Raw genomic sequence first — 17514 nt, 5'->3', positions numbered from 1 at the left:
TGTGACAGATAAAATACAACTCTGCGTCTGCTCTACTAAACTTAGACCTTGACTCTCTGAAATTTGCCCCAAAAAAATTGGTGGTACACTTCCTAGAAATAGCTAGACTGTTAATTGCACAGAGATGGAAATCAGACTATTCCGGGCATGAATGACATGGTAAACCTATTAGACTTAACTGAGAAATTTGAATTCTTGAAGCTAGAAACAAAAATGCTTTAAATTCATATGATAAAAAATGGTCTCCTTGGAAAAGGTATACCGTATATACTCGAGTATAAGCCGAGTTTTTCAGCCCCAAAAATGGGCTGAAAAAGTCACTCTCGGCTTATACTCGAGTATATGGCTTGTCTGGCATCCGCTCCCGTCGTGTGCGCACCCACCCCCGTGAACGGACTTACTCAACTAACAGCAAGTGAGTATATGGCTTGCCGTTCCGCCGTCATGCGCGCACCCTCCTATGTGGACGGACTTAGTCAAGTAGCGGCGAGTGATTATATTGCTTGTCTGTCATCCATTCCGCCGTTGTGCGTGCCCCATCCCCCGTGGACTGACGTACTAAACTAGCGGCGAGTGAGTATATGGCTTGTCAGGCATCCGCTCCACCGTCATGCGCACACAGGGGGGCGGGGTGCACGCCGAACGCTTATGAGCAGGCGACACACGTGGGGGGGAGGGGTAGCGCGCATGAGCGGGCGACACACGGGGGGCTTGCAAGCCGATATATATTTAATGCTAAACGCCTCCCAAGGGTTACATGTCTGGTGCCTCCCCAAATACCAACAATGATGCTGCCAGCAGTTACATCTAGTTCACTACTACTACTGTGAGTATCTGTGACATAACCTCATACAGCTGCTTTGCACCTACTCCACTTTCTCCCATTGTCAGTCACCCTGTAACTGCCAGTTTCTCACTGTAAACCCTTTTCAAGGATAAATCCTTTGAACATCTGCATGTGAACAATCCTCTACAGCCATGACAGTTGTCCATATAGAGGACAATGCATTTGTGCAGTATTTGACCCACTTGCCACTCTTGAGTGCCACACAAAATACTGCAATATTTTACTGGCCCCTTCTGGCTTATTTATGGAAATCCCCTAGATAAATTGGCTTGGGCAGATTGGTGGATTGTGCAATGTAGTCCCACGTGGTATAATTCCATGTAATATTTCAGGTGATACTGTGACTTTTTTTTTTGCAGTGTCCATTAGGTGTAGGCCTCTCTCTAACTTGAGAGAGGTTTTTATTGGTCCCTCATGACACACGGGGGGGGGGGGGGGAGGAGTGCACACCGAGCACGCATGTAGTCATGTAAGCACTTGTGAGTGTCCTTTATTAAATAATTTGATTATTGAAACTTAGCAGTAGCGGCTGCATTTCCCACCCTAGGCTTATACTCGAGTCAATAAGTTTTTCCAGTTTTCTTAGGTAAAATTAGGTACCTCGGCTTATATTCGGATCGGCTTATACTCGAGTATATACGGTAAGTCTGTTTAAAGATGCCTATAGAACTCCGGTATACAACTATCTCCTGGTTCCTTTTTCTCTCTTTCCTAACCCAAAGCTTCCTTTTTTTTTTTTCTTCCCCCTCTCTTTCCCTTCCTTCCTTTCTCCTTCTCTTCCTTCCTTCTTACTCCCTACCTACTCGTTAAAGAGTACAAGTTATGGTTCTCTAAAGTTGTATGGCCTGAAACATACATTTGTATTGTTAAAACATGTGCAATGGCTACTGATACTTTGTTTGTATCCCTTTCTTTGAAAAAAAAAAAAAATTGTCAATTTTTAAAAAAAAAAAATACAATTAATTGCAATTAATGTAGGTATGAAATTATTACCTGAACATTGTTATTTGGAAATAATGACTTATTAAAATCAGTTTAGAGATTCCTTAATTTCCAATGAATAATGTTTAGCAATTGAGATAAGTATTGTTAGTAAAATAAAAAGTGAAATAACAAAAAAGGTAACACCAGTTCATAGAGTAGATATAAACTTTTTTTTTTTTTTTTTTAAAGTGGACATTAAAAACAGAACAAGTTTTTACACAAATTTACTCATTGGTGGAGTGTGTTGAATTTACAAATACAGCGGCACATAACTCTCTACAACTGGAATGTATTGTTTTCATTTCGTACAGCGCACATATAATGGCGCATTCATTATAATCAAGAAGGGGGATGTGACGTACAGCCATTGCAAATGGCGCCCAATAACTAGGCAACACTTCTGTATATGTCCAGGGCAGCAACTTAAGTGAACGGAGGCAGCTATAAAATTTCTAATCAGGGGTTTCAGGAGTGGAGGTTATTACAAACATTACGGCAATACGTTGTTATCTTGAGTTTCATGTTTTTAAAGCTCAAATTAAAAAATCTATTGAATCAAGCCCAAAGTACTGAGCACAGAGGAGACAATGTAGAGAGGTTGCTGCTATTTCCCACAATAATGAATTCTCTATTATTTCCACACAAAAATAGGTGATTAGTGTTCATCCAAATTAGCAAGCAAAACCCAACTAGCGACGTGCCCATCAGAAAAGACTCAACCAACACCCAACCTTAAACCAGGGCCCGACTGGCAATCTGTGGGCTCTGGCAAATGCCAGAGGGGCTGCTGTAAGATGCCACTGACACTATTTATTAGGCCTGCAGTGACTGTTTGGACCTCTGTTTACTTAAAATGACAGGGCCTATGTTTTAAATCCCATTCTGGACTGGACCCTAGCCTATAAAACATTGCCATTGTAGGACCTGTCCCTTCCTGCTACTTCTGCACTTATCTCTGGTACCAACACAGGAAACCTTCAGGTGCAGATCTGACCCAAATTTCTACCTGAAACCACCTGGGCAAACCCACTATGTTCAACCACTAACTCCGGCTATGTACAGTCACCAGGTCAGCTCCTTCAGGTTCTATTTCTAACATGGCTCTCTAGCACTGCCCCCCCCCCCCCCCCCCACCCACCATTTTAGATTCCAAGCTACTTGTTTAAGAGAAAGCACTAGCATATCAACAATTTAACCTTAAACTAGTTTTGACTAAAATATTGGCGTACTACATGCTAGCGTAGATGGTTAACAAAATCCATTTGTTTAAAGCCCGCATGCTATTTTAGAGAAGGGCTCCTTGACGCTAGTTTTATCAACAAAAAGACTAATACAAGCGCTCTCTCTCGTTTGTCTCAATGGCTGTTTTACTTCTGCTCAGTCAGTTGATTTTTGTTAGAGTTTGGAAAAATGTCGTGCGTAGCAGGCCAAAGCGGGCACATATGAATGTCACTAGCACTACAGCGCCCGCCTTTCATTTGGAGGCCAGACCCTTCCGCTCAACATTTATAGCGGACGTGCTGCGTCATTCCTTTGCGTGCTGCGTCACTCGCTTGCCCGTCTCACTCCACCCCAATGACGTCAGACGCACGCAGTTACGCGTATGATTCTGGAGTACAGGAAGAATCTGGGGATTGAGAGGTAAATGAAACGAATGGCGGGTCCCCCCGGCACTCAGGCAGCGGGACTTACTCATTAGGTGTGTGAGCCAGAGCGCTGCGGGCTGCCATGCTCTCAATGAAGGGACTTATCAGATATCATCCCGCTCCATTCGCTTGCCACTAGCCGGGCCCCAGGCTACTAACTCTCCTAGCGTTTAATCCGGCTTTGCAAGCCAACCTTCTCACAAATCTACATCCTTCTGGGGTTTGTGGGAGAGGAGGGGATAGTCAGAGCTGTAGTGGAACGGAGCCTTAGACTCACTTTGCCGATGCCCTCTGCTTTATTTGCCCACAGTTGTGCCATTTGCTGCCTGCGGGTCAGTGCTAACGTGGGGCACCATCTGCCGTGTATTTACTGGCCACAACCAATCCCCTTAGGCAACAAATGAGTTAATTGTTAAGCTGTATAAATGCTATCCAGCCTCCTGTATTCCTTATAGAGTAGGGAGGTTCCGTTTAAATATTCGGAAATTATTTTTTACTGTGAGAGCTGTGAGGTTGTGTAGTGGCTGATGCATTAGATTGTAAGCTCTATGGGAAAGGGACCTCTTTCCTACTGTGTCTCATACCACATGGCACTTACTCCCTGTGCATTTATATATATATATATATATTGTATTTATTTATTTATTTTAACACTTGTCCTCCCTGTGTGTAATTTTGTATTTTGTAAGATTGTACAGTGCTGCGTAAGTTATACATACATACGAACATACATTGTATGGCTTTAAGAAGGGGTTGGATGGCTTTTTAGCAAGTGAGGGAATACAGGGGTATGGGAGATAGCTCTCAGTACAAGTGAGGGAATACAGGGGTATGGGAGATAGCTCTCAGTACAAGTGAGGGAATACAGGGGTAGGGGAGATAGCTCTCAGTACAAGTGAGGGAATACAGGGGTAGGGGAGATAGCTCTCAGTACAAGTGAGGGAATACAGGGGTAGGGGAGATAGCTCTCAGTACAAGTGAGGGAATACAGGGGTAGGGGAGATAGCTCTCAGTACAAGCCAGGGAATACAGGGGTAGGGGAGATAGCTCTCAGTACAAGTGAGGGAATACAGGGGTAGGGGAGATAGCTCTCAGTACAAGTGAGGGAATACAGGGGTAGGGGAGATAGCTCTCAGTACAAGTGAGGGAATACAGGGGTAGGGGAGATAGCTCTCAGTACAAGTGAGGGAATACAGGGGTAGGGGAGATAGCTCTCAGTACAAGTGAGGGAATACAGGGGTAGGGGAGATAGCTCTCAGTACAAGCGAGGGAATACAGGGGTAGGGGGGATAGCTCTCAGTACAAGCCAGGGAATACAGGGGTAGGGGAGATAGCTCTCAGTACAAGCCAGGGAATACAGGGGTAGGGGGGATAGACGTACATCTTTTTCAACCTAACTTACAATGTTACTTAATACATTTTCTGTTTGGCAGATCTTTTGTGCTTTGTTGAGCCACATCAGCTGATTTTTCAGAAAGGCCCCAATGAGTTTGATACTTTATTATTTTTTTTGGGGGGGAATTTTGGACCCATCAAATTTTAATTTGACTAATATCTTCATAGATAGGTTTACATGAGCCTTCAGGCAACCTTGTTTTCTGCTCTGACCAGTCATTTATCCAAAGTGTGTTCCTGTGCTCCACAGATGGCTCATTGATCATATTAACCAGTTGGAAATTACTAAATCATATAAACATTTTACTTGTGACCAGCCTTAGCCATTCCTATGTCTCCTGAAGTACAACAATAGTAACTCCCAAGGATGTAGAGAGAGAGAAATTAACCTATGTTTACTTAATGTATATGTATGTCACAATGTCTCAATTTTTCTAATTACAGACTTATCTAAATACAGATCTAACTTCTGAGATACAATGACCACCCTCGATGATAAGCTACTGGGAGAAAAGGGGCAGTACTACTACAGCAGCAGCAGCGATGATGAGGACAGTGAGCAAGATAACAAAACCATCAAGTTCTCTGGAGAACAGGAAGGGGGGAAAGAGGGAAGTGTGGTCAATACAGGTATTTTTATTTTCTTAATTAATCTGGGGAATAGGCCTCAGAGATATTAACACTTTCATGTATGTACACTTTTATAGCCTGACTTAACATGATAGATGGCTTTTAAATGAGAGCTGCTTAGCTGCCAAACCAACATTCAGAATAAACACATAATACTCCAAAATGAGCCTGTTATAAGTATGCATGCTGTAGAAATGTTGTCAGGGTGTTTTATTCTATCAGCTTTCAAGTGTGTAGATAAAATAAAGATCTAAGGGCTCATTATAGGTGGCAAGGCAAAGTGCAGAAACTTGGTGCAAGCTGCCATGTATTTTACACTTTGCTTCCTGCTCAGCTGTAAGCACCTCTTGGCACAGGCCTGAGTGCAAACATAAGTGGGCCTGTGCTTTACAGTTTATACAATGCTGCCTAAAACTGTATTCGTGAGGGGTGAGCAGGGGGAGGCTGGTAGGCTTACCCCTCCTGCCCCCACGTGTCCCCTAACTTGTGTATCATGCAGACATGCTATTTAGGGAGCACCAGTGCTGTAATCTGCACCTTTCTCCAGATTTTCATCTGCAATGAGGTTTAGAGTACTGACTAGCTTATAAGAAGGTTGTAATAAAAAGTCTCATCTAGTAGCTACCAGATATGTGTTATCAAACAGCTGACCAGTACATGCTTTCTTCTAATGTTTTGCTATTGGTTACTAGACAAACTTAATTTATTGCCAGTAATATGTGCATGTAGTAGTTCACATTGGAGGCTCTTTGTAGCTTTTTCCACAGGGTGGGAAAATGCAGAGTCATATAAAGCATAATAGATCGGGAGAATGAGGAATACACTGGTCAATATGTTCAGTATGCCATGTAGTAGATTCTCTCTCACTAGAGGAGTGCAGGAGAGTTTCTTTAACACAGTGTGTGCCATTAAGATGACACAAGGATGTTTCTTTTTAATAGATAATGATTATTATATTTTATGAGAGCACAAGTTGTTTTCTTTAACCCCCGCTATGTTAAAGTTCGTGCATTTCTTTTTTTCTTAGGTCCCAAAGGGGTGATAAATGACTGGCGTCGTTATAAGCAGCTTGAAACCGAACAAAATGAGGATCAAAAACGGGAAATGGAACAGCTCATTAAGAGGTTATCTATGACCTGTAAATCTCATCTTGATGAAGAGAAGGACAAACAGAAAGAAAAGGAGCTTGAAGAAAGGCTACAGGGAAAGGTGACGTTCACTTTCATATATAAAAACACAACTCTCTGTACCTTAACTAAATTACGTTGTAATAATCACTAAATTACCAAGATTATTGTAAGTAAGAGAAAGTAAAAAAGCACATTAGCGCATTCAGCTGATTAATACCCAGTGTAAACGTTTATGTAAAACAGGGATCCCCACACCCTTTTATACCCGTGAGCCACATTCAAATGGAAGAAGTGTTGGGGAGCAACACAAGCATGGACAAAGTTCCTGGGGGTGCAAATAAGAGCTAGAATGGGCTATTTGGTAGCCCCCTTGAGGACTGGCAGCCTATAGAAGGCTCTGTTTGGCTTTACACTGGGTTTTATGCAATCAACACTTGCCTCCTAGCCAGAAATTAAAAAATAAGCACCTACTTTGAGGCCACTGGGAGCAACATCCAAGGGGTTGGGGATCAACATGTTACTCACGAGCCACTGTTTGGGGATCACTGGTGTAAAATGTAAGAACTGTGAATACTATTACCAAAATAAAAATAATGATCCAACCCTCCACACCCTGCCATACATCCCACATTGCTAGGGTGGTAACTCTCTCACATCAAGCTAAACACCATAACTTAACTTTTTTCCTTCCCTCTTGCAAATCATGCAGTTGTCGTCACCTGATGGCTTCATGTTAGCACCCACTCCAAACAGAAAAAAAGGTTTTAAAATAGAAACAGAGACACTTAAATTTCCACTGGACTGACTGGCTTTATTGGTGGCAATTCCGATAAAGTGCAGCTCTCCCATTAGCTAAACATGTGTTAGTGTGCCTGGAGTTGTAGTCTAACATTGGTAAAAGTAGCCCCCATATTAATGCCTAGGTCTTCTGTATTGCTGCACTGCTTTTCCCTAGAATGCAGTGTACTTCATGCACATGATGCAGTTTTTGTGGCTATCGCTACTTTTCAAGAGGTAGAAGCACTTTTAAAGGTCAGTGGTGCAAGTGGTAAATCAGCCATTTATAATTCCAGAAAAGAGAGAAAAGGACTGTCTTTAGTTGCAGGTATAGCTAATACGGTCCCCCTAGGGTTGCTCATAGTTTGTACTTAGTCATATTAAGTTTCCACAAGTATTTAATGCATGGCCAATAAGCACTATATTTACATTTATATTACATTTTCCTGGTAATTTCAGTGCCTGGCAATGCTTTCAAAGCTAATAGAGGTTTGTTTTTTGTGTTTTGTACTACTAACGCAGGTATTACATTTTTTTTATATTGCATTCATATCCAATTCTTGAATATAAACATACTTTAGGAGTAGTACAATAAAAATGGTACTACAGTAAAAATGGGCCTATAAATGGTTCTAATGGGGTTATTCTTTTGCAGATGACAATGCAGGAATACAAAATGATGAATGATGGAGATGATGAAGAATTTTTACAGCAATATCGGAAACAAAGAATTGAAGAGATGAAAAAGCAACTTTCTCAGCCACAATTGTTTAAAAAAGTGTTTGACATTGCCAGTGGAGAGGAATTTCTGGACATGGTGGACAAAGAACATATGAAAACACGTGTTTTAATTCTGATTTATGAGGATGACGTTCTAGGGTGTGAGGCAGCAAATGGCAGTATAATTTGTCTGGCTTCAGAGTACCCTGGGGTCAAGTTTTGCCGTGTGAAAAGCTCCCTCTTAGGGACCAGTGCAAAATTCACCACTTACGCCCTGCCAGCCCTGCTTGTATATAAGGCAGGAGAACTAATTGGCAATTTTGTGAGGATAACAGACCAACTTGGAGTGGATTTTTTTGCTGTTGACCTGGAAGCATTTTTGCACGAATGTGGGTTGTTACCAGAAAAGGATATTGTAGCCACTTCAATCTGTAATCCGTCTATTCAAGGCTATAGTTCAGATAGCGACCTAGATATAGACTAATATGTATGGCTATTATGGCATTTATTGTAGTATAGGCCCCTAGGCAAAAGAAAAAGGGATGCACGAACCTTTGTGTAGGTTTGAAATGTAAAAGTACACTTGTTTATATGAGGAAAGTAGCCGTTATCAAACGTTACACTTGGTTCAATGCATCTGCATATGGAGCTGTATGAAATGCATCTTTGATTGCAATGATGCTGTAAGAGATGGACTGTTCCCTGCTAGACTAACTATACCTGATCTAGTCCAGAACAGGATGAAAATAGGGGGCCATTATATAATCAAGGAGAAAAAGAAAAACCCTTCAGTAGATTTAAAGAAAAAGTTTACCCATGTTGGAGCCATTCGAACCTGAGAGTAGGGTTAGAACCCACCCTGCCTGGGAAACTGACCTTGAGGCTGAGGTTCTTATTTAGCATAGCTGTGTATTTTTGTCACAAAAGCTGTGTGCGTTACATGTTCCCATATGTACACCTGTAGGCAATTGATACCATTTGTGTTTTATCATTTGTGTATTGGAAGAATTTTGTTGTTAGTCTCCTAGACCAGCTGAAAAGGCTGGGGATCGTGCAGTCACCAACATTCTTTTTATTATATTAATGAAAGTGTACTTTGTGATTTTTAACACAAGCAAGTTTCAGGGGGAAAAAAGTCCTGGAATCTGTTTGTTCTTCTGAATAAATTAAATACATTTTCTTTCATATCAAGAAGTAATTTGTGTCTTTCCTGTGTAGGTGAGAAGATATTGTAAACTGAATACTCTGAGCTGTCCAGGAAATACCTCATAAAAAGAGAGAACGTGGAATTGAGTGCAGATATAATGTGGACTTTGTCTGGCATGTTAAGGGTTAAAAGGTTGTAGTAAAAATAAATTTCTAATGAAAGAGAATGTAACTCTAAGCAACTTTCCAATATACGTTACCTAAAGATGTTAACTGCTCCGTGGGTTCTTGCCCTAAAACTGGTGGAGTCGCCCGCGATAGATCTCTGCCGGCGACAAACCTCTCCGAAAAGGCTTTCCAATAGGAGCCGCCGGTGGAAAGCCCTTTACATCGCTTTGCTTTCAAAGTTGTCTGAAGGAGGAAACTTCACGTTACTTACAGAAGCAATGCAAGCGACTCCATTGGAAAGCTTTTTTGGAGGGAATCTACCGCGGGCGACTCAACTGCTTCGTGGGACATCAGCCTTAAAGTTCATTGTAAATATAAGTGCAGTTGAAAGCACTGTCCTTTTCTGTACTCACTGCAATGCTGTTTCAGGGCAGGACCACTGGTGCAGAAGGCTAGTTATTGGAAAACCAGAAAATAACGAGATGACATGTTGCTTTAGCTCCATCTAAGGTTCTACCTTGTTTTGGCTTCTATTCTTCACCTTGTCCTTCCTTGTCCTTTTTTTTTTTTTTTTTTTTTTACTTCTTTCTTCTTTCCTTTGACTTACCTCTCCTCCCTCTGTATCATCTTCCCTGCCCTGCTGCCTTTCCCTCTTCTCTTTATTATTAATATGTATTTATAGAGCGCCAACAGTGAATTGTAAGCTATCTTGGGCTCTTTTTGTATATAATCTGTGTTTGTATGCACCCATTTATTGTACAGTGCTCCAGAATATATTGGTGCTTTATACATAATTGTAGGATAGAAAATAATGAAAAGGATAAATCTGCAGCACCACAAATAAACCAAAGGAAAATAGAAGCTACATAAAAGCTGTTGTGGTTTAGATTGTAGTCATTCGGACATGGATGTATTGATGTTTCTACATCTGGGAATTTAAATTCACATTTATTTTTAGTATGATGTAGACAGTGCTATTCTGAGACAGTTTGCAATTGGTCTTTTATTTTTAGTTGTGTTTTGTGTTCACGCTCTCCAGTTTAAAATTTTGGTAGTTAACTGGTTGCTAGGGTCCAGTTTAACCTAGCAGCCAGGCAGTGGTTTGAAAGAAAAATAAATATAGGAGAGCCTTAATAGCAAGATAAGTGATAAAAAGTAACAGTTAAGCTGGCCATACACACACCGATAATATCGTACAAAACCTTGTTTCATACAATATTCGGTGCGTGTATGGCAAGTAGGCGAGGTGACCCATATCGCAGGAGGCTGCTGATATTGGTCGACTCGCCAATCGGCCACGTTAGAAGATTTTGATCGGGCGCCATAGAAGGCGCCTGAGCAAAATCTGCTTTCAGGGCTGAATCGGCAGAAGGAAGTAGAAATCCTATTGTTTCTACCTCCATTTCTGACGATTCAGCCCACGTGTGTGGCCAGCTTTACAAAAAATTTTTAGTCTCACAGCAATAGTTTGCTGGGGTCAGTGATGTCCCCATTCAAAAGCTGGAAAGAGTCAGAGTAGGAAGGCAAATAATTCAAAAATGAAAACTGATTGAAACATTGCTAACATATTCACCTGAAGGTAAACCACCTATTAATTACTTTTATGACTCCAAAACATTGCTTTTCTTCTAAAGTTGCCCATGCACCTAAAGATCTGCTTATTGGTAAGTTCACCAAATGAATGGTGGAGATATTGAGCTGATCCAATCATTTAGCCCTCAGGCCGACGATCAGATGATAAGTGCCACTAATTCCAGTCGTTTGGAAGAAGCCAGATAAAATCTGACCCGCAAATTCTGATCGAAATTTGTATAGTTGAGCCCTAAAGGTGGCCACACACGTGACGATCTAACCTTCAGGGCTGAAACGGCAGATAAGGAGGTAGAAACAATAGGATTTGTACCTCCTTCTGCCGATTCAGCGCTGAAGGCAGATTTTGGTCAGACGCCTTCAATGGCGCCCGATCAAAATCTTTTAACCGGCCCGATCAGCGAGTCGACCGATATCAGCAGCTTCCTGCGATATCAGTCGACTCGCCGACATGCCATACACACACCGAATATCGTACGAAACGAGGTTTCGTATGATATTATTGGTGCGTGTATGGCCAGCTTTAGTCATCACCCTGTGAAGGTAATTAGGGATTCTAATTAAAAGGACCACTGACCTCCTGTAATTGATCTCTATGCAGCAGTCCGTGCCACTTTTTGCTCTCACACTTGGATCAGGTTTGCTGTCCTTCTTTAATGCCCCATTTTTCAGACAATTTTATAAAACATATATTGTGTTCACATGGGAACCTAAGTTGGGTTTGCCAGTTTATTATACACTTTGAAAATGTCTTGGAAATGATGAAAGGGTCACGAAAGCCTTTGAAAAAATTATAATAAAAAAATATCCTAAACTGTTACAATTAATAAAAGACAAATACAGTTTAATATATGCAGCTTTTCATCAAAATTAAAGCTCATCAGATTTTTTTAATTTAGGTAATACGTCGTCCGGCACGTGGAATGCAACAAAGGGACATTGTTTTACATTGAGACACACAAGCTTCTGAATCGTTGCAGTCTTTACAATATTAAACCCAGTTTCTCCCCCAAAGGTACTGGGCTTCCAGTATTCCGGAGAGCAAATTGGGTTCCCCATGAGTCCTTTAAGAGAAAATGGTGCCCCTATTTCCACCATACTTTCTCCAAATATTGAATTTGGATTGGATTTTTCCAAAAGTAGCCCCAAATAGAATTCGAGTGCATCTATATCTCCATACAACTCTTCCAGTTGTGCTGACATAATTTCTTCTCCTGGAAAATAAAAACATATATGAAAATGAATAGATCTCTCTCTCTCTCTCTCTCCTCTCTCTCTATCCTATTGGCTTAATTAATGGTTTATTGATTTTTTTAGTAGACTTAAGGTATGGAGATCCAAATTACAGAAAGACCCCTTATCCAGAATACCCTTGGTCATGAGCATTCCGGATAACAGGTCCACTACCTGTGTATATATACAGTATATAGCAAACTGTATGCATACTCTCTGAATCTAAAAGAAATAAATTAGCAAAAATACTCCCTACACTTTTGGCTTAAGTCCAGAGAACGCTGCAAATTTTTGTTGTTTTCCTAAACAGGTATGGAACTTGTTACCCCGAGTGCTCAGGACCTGGGGTTTTCCACAATTTGGACTGTAATAAAAGGCACTAAGTTTGCCCAGAAGCAGTTACCCATAGCAACCAATCGGCAGGTAGAATTTACCGCTCACCTGTTTGCAAGCAAACATTTTATTGGTTGCTATGGGTTTCTGCTACATGGCAAACTTAGTGCCTTTTATTACATATGGGGGAATATGTAAGGATTATTTATATTTTAGGTGAGATCAAGTACAAGGTACTAAAAGAATTAAAGACGTAGGCTAGAAATGTTGCACATTATGTTTTGGGCTTCTGTACCAGCCCAAGGCAAACACAGCCCTTTAGCAAAGAAAGTCTGTGCCTTCAAAGATGCCCCAGTAGCTCCTCATCTTCTTTTCCCTGCATATACTCTGTGCTGTCAGTTACTGAGCTCAGGGGCCGACTCTGAATGAATCTTACAATACATGGCAGATTAGTAAATTACTGTATATACTCGAGTATAAGCCTAGTTTTTCAGCACCCAAAATGTGCTGAAAAAAGTCACCTTCGGCTTATACTCGAGTCGGGTGCCATGGGTCCCTCTAGACTGGCACCCTCTCTCCTTTGTGTGCAAATTAGGCCACCTGCAACCAGACCCTCCAGTGCCCTGGCCTAGGCTCCCACTAGCAATACTTATTCCCCCTTACATCTCCTCCAGGACTGGGTCTGCTGCCAGTTTGCCAATGTGCAATGAGCGTGGGGTAGTACTCATATTGTTTTTGTTGACCCTCTTCTCTGCTTACAGAGCTAGTTTACTGTTTTTCTTTGAAATGAATATTGAAAAACATATACCCCACTGATGCCTCAATTAATATAATTTTATTGGTATTTATTTTGATTGTTGAAACTTAGCAGTAGCTGCTGCATTTCCCACCCTAGGCTTATACTCAAGTCAATAAGTTTTTAAAGTTTTCTTAGGTAAAATTAGGTACCTCGGCTTATATTCGGATCGGCTTATACTCAAATTCAAATTCACATTACATGGTAACTCTGAAACCAGTGCAATTAGCACCAGAATTTAATAATTAGCCCTGGAACATCAGGTTATATTACAGGCCAACCTCCTCATTTTCTTTTTTATGTAACTTAAATTTTTCTTGAAGTGTTAACAGGTTTATAACAAAAAAATACAAAAGCAAACCATACCATACATTGTGATTTATGTTAACACATAGGGGCTGATTTACTAAGACACGAATTCGAATCCGAATTGGAAAAATTCCGATTGGAAAACGAACATTTTGCGACTTTTTCGTATTTTTTGCGATTTTTTTGGCGCCTTTACGGAAATTATCGCAACTTTTTTGTTACCAATACGATTTGCGCGAAAAAACGCGAGTTTTTCGTAGCCATTACGACTTGCGCGAAAAAACGTGAGTTTTTCGTAGCCATTCCGAAAGTTGCGCAAAATCTGGCGATTTTTTCGTAGCGTTAAAACTTGCGCGAAAAGTCGCGATTTTTTCGTAGAGTTAAAACTTGCATGAAACGTCGCGCCTTTTAAGTTTTAACGCTACGAAAAAGGCGCGACTTTTCGCGCAAGTTTTAACGCTACGAAAAAATCGCCAGATTTTGCGCAACTTTCGGAATGGCTACGAAAAACTCGCGCTTTTTCGCGCAAATCGTATTGGTAACGAAAAAGTCGCAATAATTTCCGAAAAAATCGCAAAATACCGATCATTACGAAAAAAACGCAATCGGACGCATTCGGCCCGTTCGTGGGTTAGTAAATGTGCCCCCTAGTATTGGTCTTCAAGCTATATGCAAGACAAGGGACAGCTAGGCCTCCTTCTGAACATCATAACAGTTCTGAGTATTCGGTGCCCAGACTTACACCATATAAACTTGAAGAAGGCTGTTTGGCGATCTTAAGGTATGGGCACAGGCAGGGTCTCAAAAAGATTTGGGAGAATAGTCATCTTTATTGCTGTAATTCTTCCTAATCCCCAGATAGTAGGGGAGTCCCATTTGTGGAGGCTTTATTCACTGTATAAGTGGGGGGTAGTTATGATGGGATACGGTGCCATATGTTTCAGTTAAGTGGATTTCTAGATATTTCAGTGCGTAGTCCCTCCATTTGTAGCGAAAGGTCGCCGATTTGAATTTTTTTTCCATTGATAGGTTCAGGGGTAGGGCTTCCATTTTATCTATATTTAATTCTAATGCTGATATTTCTCTCTAGGAAGGCTCTCCGTTGATGATGTATCTCATTTTGTAAGTGTGCTGGGGATCTGGTAGATAATAGAGTGATGTATTTCAGCAATTTCTGTGGGAGCATAATCCATCCTGCCTTCCATTAACATTATTGTGGTTATAGCAGATTGTATCTGTTGATCTTTTAATTACTTAGCTAGGAGGAAGAGTGGGTTTATCTCCCCGTAGTATTTTTGTTTGGTTTAGTATAATGCTTTTTCAATGTCTTCTGCTTTTAGAGATTTTTTTTGTATTCAAATCTTTATTAATGCACAAAGACAAACAACTCCTTTTATTGCTTTTAGAGATTTTATGTGCTTACAGACCAGGGAGATTTCCTTTAATACTTTCTCCATGGGGTTTCTATGTGCTATACCTTCAAGGTCTTTCAATTTTCGCTCAAGAGTGTTTCTTGTGTGAAGTTTAGATTTTTTCTTATGGAAGGACATCGATATAAGTTTACCCCTGAGGACTGCTTTATGGGCTTCCCACAGCATGCAGTTACAGAGTTTAGTTTGCCTTGAAATTGTTTGCATAACTTCTGAACATGTATGTGGTTTGCTTAAAAAAGTTTAATCTCCTTGGGGTCTTGGATAATTCTATGTCAGGCACTACTGCCGAGTGGTCAGACCTGTGAATCGGGATGGCATTGGACGATATAATATTATCAATAGGATGGTGGACACGCCACACATCTTGTTGACCAGTTGTCTAAACTTCCGACACTGAGTTTCGTAGTCATTTTGTAAGGAGGGGGGTGATCCGTCTCTGAATTCAGGAAATACCAAACTCACCTCTGAAAAAGATCTTGGCTAAGGTGGATCTAAGAAATGCAAAGTGGTTTGTGTTAGGGGAGTAAATGTTTGCTATTCTAAGGGGGTTTCCCACTATGGTCCCTTCGGTAATTAGGTAGCGACCATTCGGGTCTGAGAGAACATTGTGACTTCAAATGGGCAGTCTTTCTGGAACATAGTGAGAAGGCTGGCCCTCTTGCTTGAAATGCTTTGGGCTACAGATTTGTTGAGGGTTTTGGTTTGGTTTTATGAGGCTTTAAAATGAGACTTGCAGCATTACAATTTCCAGTTTGAGCCTATGGATCTCCCATAAGGGATCATTTCATAACACTAGTAAGGCCGTTAACATTTAGGGTCAATATTTTCACCATTTCATAGGTTAAAACACAAAAGGCTATGAATACAGATTGGGGTTCCAACCTAAAACACAGAGAAGGCCTAGATACGTATATGGATGCGTAGCATAAGAACCCATGAAGTCGGATGTAGCCCTGTAGGAACTGTAAACTAATTAACAAATTAAAAAACAGCATAAGCTATGAGAAAAGCAACCACATCCAGCTGAAGGATAGCGTGTTTTAGTATGGAGGCATATAGATTGGCTGTGGGTGGCTTAAGGTGTTTGAAAACTCACAGTAGTGTTAACCATGTGTATGAGGTTGCAGGTGCATCAGTTAAACCATAACAGGTTAAGCACTATACAGGCCAACCCAGCCCAGTCAGTGGAGCATCCATGTCTACCATGGAGTGTGTGTTTTAAATGATGTGTACTTACAAGAGGCCTCCATTATAGCATGTCTTTTGCTAATTGTCATGGTGTGAGTTTGGAGTATCTGAAAGTGGACTCTGATGGTTTAGTTGCTGTGGTCTTTCCTTTCTCCCAGGTGGGCTTCAGTTTCTCCTGCTGTCTGAGCTGCCCATTGGGAGATTGTTGTTACTGATCTTGAGACGGAACACTCTGTGTCTTGAGGAACTGGAGGCCTTGAGTTGGATCCTTGAGTGCTATAAGTTTAAATGGGAAACCCCAGCGATATGCAGTGCCTTGTTCTCTGAGATTTTGAATTCCCTTCGTTTAGCCAGTGTTATGGGGGAGAGATAGTTGAACATTTGGACCAGATGGCCTTGGTGGTCGATAGGTGGCATTCCATGTTTTAGCAATGATACTTTCTTTGTTTTCAAAATAGTTTAAGCACTCTAGGATGTCTCAGGGTGTGGTGGAGTTGTCTCCTCTTCTTTTACATTTGCAGCCTTTTGCTGCTGTTTACCTGTTCCCTGGTACTTACATCACTGGTGGCACAAAGGCCATTGCGCCTGAGTCAGCACTGTTATGTGTAATGTACAGTATATGTATATTATATATCGGTTTCTGTTCAATATTGCACATATAGCAAAGCATTATCTGGATAATTATGTATAGTAAAACTAAACTAAAAACACTAAATAATAATGAGCAAACCTGTTAAATCTTTGAATGACTTATAGGCCTTCAAACCAAATCTCTTTCGATATTCATTAAAAGGTTGTAGCCTGAGTTTTCGAGATTCTTCAATAACTCCTGCAGCCACCTTCAGCAGGCCCGGGTGATGGTTCTTTCCTCCACCAATCTATAGGGAAAAAAAATACACAATTATTCATTTTATTTTTACCTGTTTTCTACCAAGTTGATCAGTTTTGTCCTGTCCATGGATTGTGCTAATTCATTGCGTTTGCTGTGTGGTAAAGATGAAATCATTCACTTGTGCTGAAGGTGAGTCACTCGCCACATGGAATTCTGTGACACAATGAATAAAGCAAATAAGAAATGCCAAGAGAAAATAGAAATGTATCTCTAGACATAAGTGTAGGGCGGAAGAGGAGAGAGTTCTTCATTAGATCTGGCTATGCATACTGGCACGGTACAAAGCCCATTACTTTG

At 40.9% G+C, this 17514-nt stretch overlaps 2 protein-coding genes across 6 annotated transcripts in view; one reads left to right on the top strand and one right to left on the bottom strand.

Moving 5' to 3' along the window:
* The first annotated feature begins 3350 nt into the window (after positions 1-3350).
* pdcl (phosducin like) lies at positions 3351-9320 on the top strand. 4 transcript variants are annotated; one of them, XM_012968364.3, is made up of 4 exons: positions 3351-3530; positions 5317-5502; positions 6530-6711; positions 8065-9320. In XM_012968364.3, the coding sequence occupies exons 2-4, from the start codon at positions 5352-5354 to the stop codon at positions 8611-8613; spliced, it is 882 nt and encodes a 293-aa protein (XP_012823818.1). In that variant the 5' UTR covers positions 3351-3530; positions 5317-5351; the 3' UTR covers positions 8614-9320.
* A 2490-nt stretch (positions 9321-11810) lies between these two features.
* The window catches only part of ptgs1 (prostaglandin-endoperoxide synthase 1), a 57516-nt gene continuing 51812 nt past the window's right edge, over positions 11811-17514 (bottom strand). Inside the window, exons 11-12 of one of the 2 annotated variants that reach the window (XM_031890271.1) lie at positions 17056-17203; positions 11811-12247 (exon numbers count right to left, since the gene is read on the bottom strand). In XM_031890271.1, the coding sequence (XP_031746131.1) occupies positions 11904-12247; positions 17056-17203 (492 nt within the window). In that variant the 3' untranslated portion in view covers positions 11811-11903. The remainder of the gene's footprint in view (positions 12248-17055; positions 17204-17514) is intronic. The other variant, NM_001271255.1, reaches the window with a different exon arrangement.

The sequence above is a fragment of the Xenopus tropicalis genome, chromosome 8 (genome assembly GCF_000004195.4).
Source record: "Xenopus tropicalis strain Nigerian chromosome 8, UCB_Xtro_10.0, whole genome shotgun sequence".
Classification (NCBI taxonomy): domain Eukaryota; kingdom Metazoa; phylum Chordata; class Amphibia; order Anura; family Pipidae; genus Xenopus; species Xenopus tropicalis.
The sequence above is the reverse complement of the archived record's forward strand: the minus strand, read 5'-3'. Positions and strand labels throughout refer to the sequence as shown.